This window comes from Lagopus leucura, unplaced genomic scaffold (genome assembly GCF_019238085.1).
Source record: "Lagopus leucura isolate 7727_CA_CO unplaced genomic scaffold, USGS_WTPT01 142-11_obj-0_obj, whole genome shotgun sequence".
Classification (NCBI taxonomy): Eukaryota; Metazoa; Chordata; class Aves; order Galliformes; family Phasianidae; genus Lagopus; species Lagopus leucura.
In genome coordinates, this window is record NW_024964679.1 from 47,037 (window position 1) to 55,777 (window position 8,741).

General features: G+C 61.9%; 1 protein-coding gene across 1 annotated transcript; it reads left to right on the forward strand.

The window, feature by feature from the left end:
- Positions 1-296: 296 nt before the first annotated feature.
- On the forward strand, positions 297-8,612 carry MCAM (melanoma cell adhesion molecule). The gene is made up of 15 exons (XM_042892207.1): positions 297-390; positions 3,633-3,760; positions 3,830-4,049; positions 4,123-4,193; positions 4,277-4,364; positions 4,454-4,633; positions 4,722-4,849; positions 4,936-5,098; positions 5,187-5,308; positions 5,416-5,554; positions 5,645-5,766; positions 5,855-5,990; positions 6,675-6,816; positions 7,146-7,263; positions 7,905-8,612. Exons 1-15 carry the CDS (start codon positions 297-299, stop codon positions 7,932-7,934), a joined length of 1,881 nt encoding a protein of 626 aa, XP_042748141.1. The 3' UTR covers positions 7,935-8,612.
- Positions 8,613-8,741: the final 129 nt, after the last annotated feature.

The window sequence follows — 8,741 nt, forward strand, 5'->3', positions numbered from 1 at the left end:
ACAACCTGAGCAAGCCTGGGCAGGGCGGGCGGGGAGGCAGGAATGAGCCGCAGAGGGACCCGGCGCCGGAACCGAACCGAACCGGGGTGGTGACGGTGGGAGGGGAGAAGAGGGGAGAGCAGCTCGGCGCCGCGCGACCGCTGGGGGGGGATCAGGGGCTGCGGGCGGGGGGCAGCAGCAGCGCGCCTTCCTCCTCCCCGCCTTCTCCTCCTCCTCCTCCTCCTCCTCCTCCTCCTCCTGACGTCAGCCCGCGGGTCCCGTTCAGTCGCTGGCGGGCGGCGGCGGCGGCAGCGGGCATGGCTGGGGGGCGGCGGGCGGCCCCGCGCTGCGGTTGGGGCTGGGGGGGCGGCTGGAGCTGCTGCCCCCTCCTGTGCCTCCTGCTGTGCTGCGGTGAGTGGGGCAGGGGTCGGTGGGTGGGTTGGGGGGGGGTCTGGGAGCACCTGAGGCGGTGCGAGGCTGTTTGCGGGGTGTGGCACCGGGAGCACCTGGGGGAGAGGGGGGGAAGCAGAGAACGTCTGTTTTTTGGGGGATGCAGCCCGACTGGAGTGGAGCGAAGGGTGCTTTGCTGTTGGGATGCGGTTGGTTTGTAGGGTGTCTGCGGGATGGGAGAGCGCGGGGTGTGGCTGCTCTTGGGGTGCTTTTGGGGTGGGACGCGGCGTGCAGCCGCTTTTGGGGTGCAGCTGCTTGTGCAGCAGGGCACGGAGGGGCGTCTGTTTTGGGGTGCAGCGTGGAACGCGTCTGCTTTTGGATGCCGACTGCTTTTGGGGCGTGCTACGGGGTGCGGTCCCCTGTGAGATGGGAGATCGCAGGTTGCAGTTGCTTCAGTGCTGGGAAATGTTGCTCTGCTTTCGGGGTGTGAGGCATAGGTGTCCCCCCATGAATAGGACGCCCCTTCCCCACCGTGCCTGGGATGTGACCAGGCGCTGCTCCTGCAGTTGGGCTGCGTGAGGCTGGGTGCTGTGCTGCAACCCCTCCTCAAATGGAGCCGAAGAGCCCCGCGGGCCGTTCCCCATTCCCGGGCTGAATGCAGACGGCCGGGGGAGCTGACGCCCTTCGGGCACCGCCTGGCCAGAGTCCAGGAATGCTAAAACCGTGGTGCGGGGGAGCGGGGTGGGAGCAGCCCCCCCCCCCCCCCCCCCCCCCCCCCCTTGTCCCCGCCCTGCACGTCCCCAGGCTCCGCTTCAGGAGTGGATCTGTGTGTGCAGAGCTGGGAGTGCCCCGTGCTGTCCCTGTTGCCGCTTTGCAGCCCCCTACAGCAGCACAGGACGAGGGATGCTCTCTGCATCCCCGGTGGCCTTGGGCAGGTGGCTGGTGGCAGCCCCACTCCTGTGGCTGTTCTCCGTGGGGCAGAGGTGAGGGCAGCGTGCCTGCACGTGTGTCCAGTGTGCAGCAGGGTGCATCGGTCTAGCTGTTAGGAAGCATCCACCCCTTTCCTTCTAAGGAGTTTTTCCCCGAGCGCCGTGTTTCTCTTGGCTTTTTACACTTTCTTTTTTTATCTTCTTTCCAGTCCGTTTTCCCTTGGTTTATGGGCTGTGCTTCCTGCTCTGCACCGTGCCCTCCCCATACCGGGGGTCCTCACGCTTTGCCCTCTGCCAGCCTGCAGCACAGCACGGGGTAACCCTGCCCTGACCGAGGCCTGGGTGCTGCTGCGGGAGAGCTGAGAGCTGAGCTCCCACCCCCGACCCGTGCTGGGATCCCCTTCCTCGCGGCACACGTGCTGAGCAGAGCACCCATTGGTTGGCAGCACAGTGGTGTTGGCGAGCAGAGCCTCGGCGAAGGGCTTGATGCTTTCCAGAAGCACGAGGGGCTGCGGCCAAAGCCTTTCCCAGACAGGCTGGGGGGTTGCTGTGTACCCCCAAGTGGGGGTTTATGCAGCGGGGCTGTTGGCATCACACTGCTGGAGAGGGGATGGGGTTGGAGAAGGTGTGAGGTTGGCCATTCCTGTTGCACACAGCTGGGGGAGTTTGCTGGGACGGCAGCAGGGCATTGCCTCCGTCACCATCCCCGGCACAGCACGGAGCTGGCAGCAGCTTCTCCCCGCCCCGAGAAGGAAGCAGAGCCCCTCTGCAGCCCCCCACCGTGCCCTTCTGCTCCGTGCACTGCCCGCACACCTCGGCTCTGCAGAAAGCTGCTGGAGGGGCCGTGCTTCTCCCCACCCCCTTCCTCTGCTCTAAAAGCAAATCTTTGTTCTTGCGGAGCGCTGGCTGCCGGCCGGCTGTCCGCCAGCCAGATGGAAAGGCACGGGGGCTCTCCTCCCTTCCCGGCTCGCTTGCTGCAGGCGGCCCCTCCGCATCTCGAGGTCTCCCGTTGGAGCTGTGCCAGGCACTCAGAGCTCACTGTTATGGGCTGGAGCTCAGCTCTGCAGCCTGTGAGTGGCTGCTAGTTTTCCAGCCCTGCCCCGGTGCCCGCTGCTGGGTTGAGGGGGTGTTCTTGTGTCCCCATCTAGCGGTGCCTGCGATGTCGTCACCAGGTTCTCCCTGCAGCCCGGTGCCTGGCTGAGCCCTTCGCCCCGGGTATCCAGCCTGTCGTGGAGGAGGTGGGGAGCAGGGAGAGGTGGGGAGGGGGCTGCAGTCTCCCTGTTCGTCTCTTCAAGGGCAGCGAATGAGCAGGAGGGGTGCCTTCTGCCAGCCCCGGATGCCAGCCATTCCCCAGCTCTGAGTTCATGGTTTCGGCTGCTTGGCGGCCAGGACGGGGGCTGTCATGCTGAGCTGGTGAGCTCTGAGAGCTGCAGCTTTCCTGCCACAGCACTGCCTCTGCCGGGGGCTGGGGAGCAGAGCCTGGCATGCCCAGGTCTGCGGGTGCCCAGCTGTGCCAGGTCAGGGCCAGGTGCCTCCGGTTATGCATTCAGCTCGGTTTCCTAACCCCAATGAATGCTTTATCTCTGGGGCTTTCAACTGTTTTTCCAACTCCTCCTTTCCTGCACGCTGTTTTGCTTGTCCCTCTGCTTCGTGCCAGCTGTGCTGCCCCTATGGAAGGGCTGAGGGCAGGAATGGGCTGCTGCAGTGTCCTGGCTGTGCTGGTGGTGTGAGCCAGTGCCTTGGCTGTGGCAGAAAGGGCTCCTGGCTGCATTTTGGGGCCATGCCACCACGTGCCCACTTCACACAGAGAGCGTTCTATGGGCACGGTGTTACCCTTTGAAGCTGCTGCCCGTGTGAGGCTGTCACCAAGCAGTGCTATCAGGTGGCTGTTGACACAGCTGCCTTCCTGCAGCCCTCTTATCTCCCGTTCTCATACGTGGGCTGGGCAGGGGGTGCTGCACTGCTGGATGAATTCCTGGGCTCCTCATTGCCATCCCAGCCTGGGGGAACTGCATGGGGCATGCACACCTCATTGCTTTATTGGTGTGCCAGCCATGCTGTGCCACAGCTCTGCTCTGTGCTGTGTCTGCCTGGAGCTGCTCAGCCCTCAGCCCCAGTGCAGGGCAGCTCCGTTTCAGGCCCTGGATCGATAGCCATTACCTTGGAGCATGGCCGGGTGCTCCATTAGTGCTGCAGGGATATAAGAAGGAGCTCACCTTGGGTGTGTTGGAGAGAGGGTGCTGGGGCTGCTGGCTCTGTGGGTGGAGATCTGCAGTCCTGGGGTAAGCCTCTCTGTGCTGGGGATGTGGTGTGAGGGTGCTGTCCCTCCCCCAGGTGCAGCTGGCAGGCTGGAGGTCTACATGCCAGCAGTGCTGGAAGTGGAGATCGGGAGCACGGCCAGGCTGGAATGCAGCTTCTCCATCCCTGGAAACGTCTCCTTCACCTCTGTCGAGTGGTTCTATGTGAGTGCTGTGGGGTTGGGTGGCCGACGTGGGGCTGTGTCCAGGGCTCTACATCACGTTCGTCCCCAGGTCAACCACGGTCACTCCAATCGGATGAGGCTGTGTGTCATCACTGCCAGTGGGGCACGGATAGATGAGACAGAGTACAGCGAGAGGCTGTCGGTGGGGGAGGACAAGGCCCTGTCCATCAGCAAGGTGACGAGGCAAGACAACGCCAGGACCTTCATCTGTCGGGTTGGGGCAGACGGCCAGGGCGTGGGGGAGAACCACACCGAGCTCAGCACCTACAGTGAGTGGTGTGGGGGTGGGGATCCTGTCCTGTTCCTATGCATCATCCTAACGCGTGGAGTGGCTTCTTGCAGAGATCCCCGCGCCCCCCGAGATCGCGCCCAACTCTGCCGGCATCCCTGCGCAGAGCAATGACATGTCAAAGGTGAGGAGAGGTCCCCAGTTCCCCATCCCCATAGGGGCACCCCCTGGGCTGTGCCATGCCCACGGTGCTCCCTGCTGCTGCAGATTGCTCAGTGCACGAGCGAGAACAGCTTCCCGTCCCCCAACATCACCTGGTACAAGAACGGGGAGCCGCTGCTGCAGGAGGAGGACAGTGAGTTGGGGTGGGGACGGGGTTGGAGAGGGACGGGATGATACCCCTCCCTGCTTGCGGGCTGGGAATAGCGGCTGCATCTCCTGCAGAGACAAAGATCCTGACCACGTTGGTCCGCCAGTCAAATGGGCTGTACACGGTGGTCAGCACGCTCTTCAGCAAGGTGACACGGGAGGACCGCAACTCCCTCTTCCACTGCACTGTGCACTACTGGCTGCGGGGACAGATGCGCACGAAGGACTCTCCGCGGGTGAACATCACCGTGTTCTGTGAGCTGGGGCTGGAGGCTGTTCCCGGTGCTGTTGGGAGTTGGGGGTGAGACCCACATCCACTCTGCCCTTCTTCCTCCTTCCACAGACCCCACAGAGCATGTGGAGCTGCGCGTGGTGACCGGGTCGGGGATGGTGAAGGAAGGGGATGATGTGAAGTTGGTCTGTGATGCTGATGGCAATCCGGCGCCTGTCTTCACCTTCTACAAAAGAGAGGTGAGGGGGGGTTCTGGCCCCTCTCCCTCAGCGTCTCCTGTCCCAGGATGGAGGGGCTGAGGGCTGTGCTGTCCCCGTGCCTGCAGCTGGAGGACAACTGGCAGGATGTGACCTCGCTGGCAGACACCAACAGTGGGGTGCTGATGCTGCACGATGTCAACAAGAGCAGCAGCGGTCTGTACAGGTGCCAGACACTGGACTTGGATGATATGACACAGCGTGAAGGGGATGTGGAGCTGATGGTGAACTGTAAGGCTGGGGGACAGGACACTGTGCACCCTGTGGGTGGTACCCCTTCCCTCTGCTCATGCTGCCCTGCTCCCCATCCTTCTCCTAGACATTGAAGGGGTCCAGGTGAAGATGGAGCCGTCCTCACCCCTTCGCGAAGGGGACAGCGTGAGGCTGAGCTGCAGTGCCCACAGCCCTGTTGCCCTGGACTACCAATGGAGGGATGCAAGGGTGAGCGATGCTCGGGTACTGCTATCCTGGGGTGCCCCATGGTGCCCATTCCTGCCATGGAACATGGGAGGTGCTGAGCCCCAGCCTTGGGTTTCCCCCTCCAACAGGGCAGGAAGGTGGCAGAAGGCAACCAGCTCCTCTTGAGCAACCTCACCTTCGAGACCTCCAGCAACTTCAGCTGCAAAGTGCAGGCACGCAGCGTGCCGGGGCTGGAGCAGAGCAAGCAGGTGGCCGTGGCTGTGCAGGGTAAGGATGGGCACGGGGGGTGAGCTCCTTGCTGCTTCTATCAACCCCGTCCCAGGGAGAGAAGCAGGCGCTCACTGTCTCTCCCTGCAGGGAAGCCGCGCATCGTGGCCATCAGCTCCCCGCTGTACGTGCGGCAGGACGAAGTGATCAACCTGACCTGCAAGGCCATCGCCTTCCCCCGGCCCTCCGTCCAGTGGAGCATCAACGGGACGGTGAGGGCTGGGCGGGGGCCGGGGGGTGGCTTTCAGGATAAGGGCTGTATTTGGGTGCTGAGCTCTGTGCTTTCCCGTATCCCTACAGACCCATGAGTACGTGGAGAACCAGCACATCGCCAGCAACCTGACGGTGCGCGTGAGCCACGACCTGCTGCGGGCAGGAGCCATGTGCCGGGTGTCCAACGCGCTGGGGGTCAGCGAGAAGCACATCCAGCTGCTGGGTGAGCCCTGTCTGCCCCCATTTCTCCTCTGTCTGCTCTGTGCCACTAAGAGTCATGCTGCTTTCTTGCCTGGGGAGGGAGCCTCCTGCATCTGCTGCTCCTCTCCCTGTTCAGATAGGGGATGAGGCTCTGACTCCACCTGCAGGGGTGGAAAAGCTGCTGCTTGGTCTCATCCTACTGCCCAGCAAGGGCAGCAAGCTTTCTGCAGGACAGGGGAACAAAGGGATGGCTTGCAGGAAACACTGTGAGCCACTGTCCTGCAGCATGACTGGGAGCTGGGAGCAGAATGCAACGTGTGGCTGTGTGGGTACTGCTCTATAAGAACATATTTGGGTTGGATATGTTGGGTATTAGGAAAGATTTCTTCTCAGGAAGAGCAGTCAGGTGCTGACTCAGGCTGCCCAGGGAGGTGGTGGAGTCACCATCCCCAGAGTTCATCAAGAACTGTGGAGATGCGGCACTTGGAGACGTGGTTGGGGATGGGTTGGGGCTGGATTTGGTGATGTTAGAGGTCTTTTCCTCTGTTCCTCTATATATGGCCATTCTATGATTTCTGCGCTGACATCTGCATCCTACAGACAGCAGGGAGGCCTGTGATGCTGTGCTGGGGCAGGAGCTCCTTTTCTTACCCCTAGGAGCACGGGAGGTTTGATGCACGTTCACCTCCTCTCCTCTCGCATCTAGATCAAAAGACCTCGGAGAGCAAAGGCATCATCATCGTGGCCATCATCGTCTGCATCCTCGTGGTGGCCGTGCTGGGCTCCATCATTTACTTCCTTCACAAGAAAGGCAAGATCTCATGTGGCCGCAGCGGCAAACAGGACATGTAAGCACCGCCGCCCTCGGGGCAGAGCCGCTTTGCCATCACCGCCGCTTCCCATCCCATCCCACCTCACCCTGCCCAGCACGGCAGTCTGGGCCGCTTCCAGCTTCCAGCGGTGAGGAAAGAGCAGAGCTTTAGAGCAGCCAAACATCCCCAGGGAAGGGCCATACAGCCCAGGGCTTTCCCCCAGCTGGAGCTTTGTCCCCAGCTGTCCCCTGCCCCACGGCGTCCCCCGAGGCGGAGCCCGGGGGCTCGGTTGGCCTCTCTTCCCCCCGGCCACGTGCCCTTGGCTATGGCAAAGATGTCTCAAAATTGTCACCTCCCTCCCCTAGCACAAAGCCAGAGGCACGTAAAGACAAGAATGTAGTTGAAGTTAAGTCAGATAAACTTTCCGAAGAGGCGGGGCTCCTGCAGGGTGCCAACGGCGAGAAGAGGTCGGCTGCTGACCAGGTAGGACCGAGCATCGTGCGCTGGGGCCAGGGTTGTGCTGCAGCTGGGCAGCAGCCAGAGGTGCTCCAGGTAACGCTTTCCTCCTCTCGCAGCTCTCCCCACCCTGCATGGGCCTCCATCATCCATCAGCAGCGCACGAGGAGGGGCTGGGAGGGAGGGGAAGGGATGGATGTGCTGCTGCGAGGATATGCAGGGCAGCTCTGCTCTGCGCCAAGCTTGGCACCTCGGGGAGCAGCTGCTTGGCTGTGTTCCGTGCTGGCTTCTCCTGGGGTTGCCCCAGGAGCATTGGGGGGAAGCAGCTGCACCATCAGCCCTGGCAGAACTCAGCCCAGTGCAGGCTGAGATGGCAATCCTAGGGCTGAGAGCCACCCGGGGGGCTGCAGGAGCTGTTCTGAGTGCCTGTGCCAGGCAGTCACCGTCACCAGGGCCAGGCTCTGTGTGCTCATCCCATGGGATGCAGCACTGAGCGGGCTGCCTTAGATTAGAATGGCCCCAGCCCCCCCTCCTGCTGCCAGCACAGCTCACTGCTCCCTGCCCCGTGCCCTGGCATGGTGCACACTCCCGTTCTTACCCCCCGCCTGTTCTGTTTTGTTAACTAACTGCTTTTCTCTCCCTGCTTTTCTCTTTCTGTTGGCCTGAAGAGCGAGAAATACATCGATCTGAGAAACTAAGAGAGGGCGATCTCCGAAGTGCTTTCTTCCTTCGATCCTTTCCTGCTCTTGGACGGCCTTATCCCACCCTGCCCCACACCTGGGGGGCACAGCCAGAGGCAGCGACCCCCCCGACAGCTCACAGCGGGCTGGCAGGTTGTCGGCTCAGCAGCAGCCTTCGCTTACTGCTACAGAGAAGCCAACAGCAATACTCACACCCCACTCGGCTACCTACCTGATGGAAGGGTTGGAGGCTTTTCTTGTTTCTTTTTCTCGACGTTTTTGTTTTGTTTTGGTTTTGTTTTTAATGGAAACCTGTTCTGTACGTGTGTGAGGAGGTTTGGATGAGTTTTACCCCAGAACTTGGCTCAGAAAAGCTGAGGGGAGGTTGCTTTGCCAGCAGGATGCCCCAGGCAGCATAGAGGCACGGGGGTGTGCAGCTGGGAGGGGAAGGGCTCTGGTAGGGGATGGGGGAAGGCTGTGCGAGCCCTTAATGCAGGGCAGGGCTTTGCTCTCAGACAGGTGCCTGAGCTCTGAGCTTCCCAGGATCTGGGCTTCGCTGAGCAGGGGAGGGAGGTGGGATTGCTGCAGGATGCGGCTGCTGTCGGCACTGGGCTGAGTCTGGGTGTGAACCGAAGGAATGCGAGGTCAGCGCCAGGCAGCGACGGCTCAGGGTTGGATTTTTTGTCCTTTTTTTTTTCTTCATTTCATCATCTTTCCTTTTTCTTTTTTTCTCCCTCTCTTCTCCCCCTCTCCCCCTTTTTTTTCTATTTCCTCCCCCTCTCCCCCTGTTGGGCAGGGGAGGGAGGTGGGATTGCTGCAGGATGC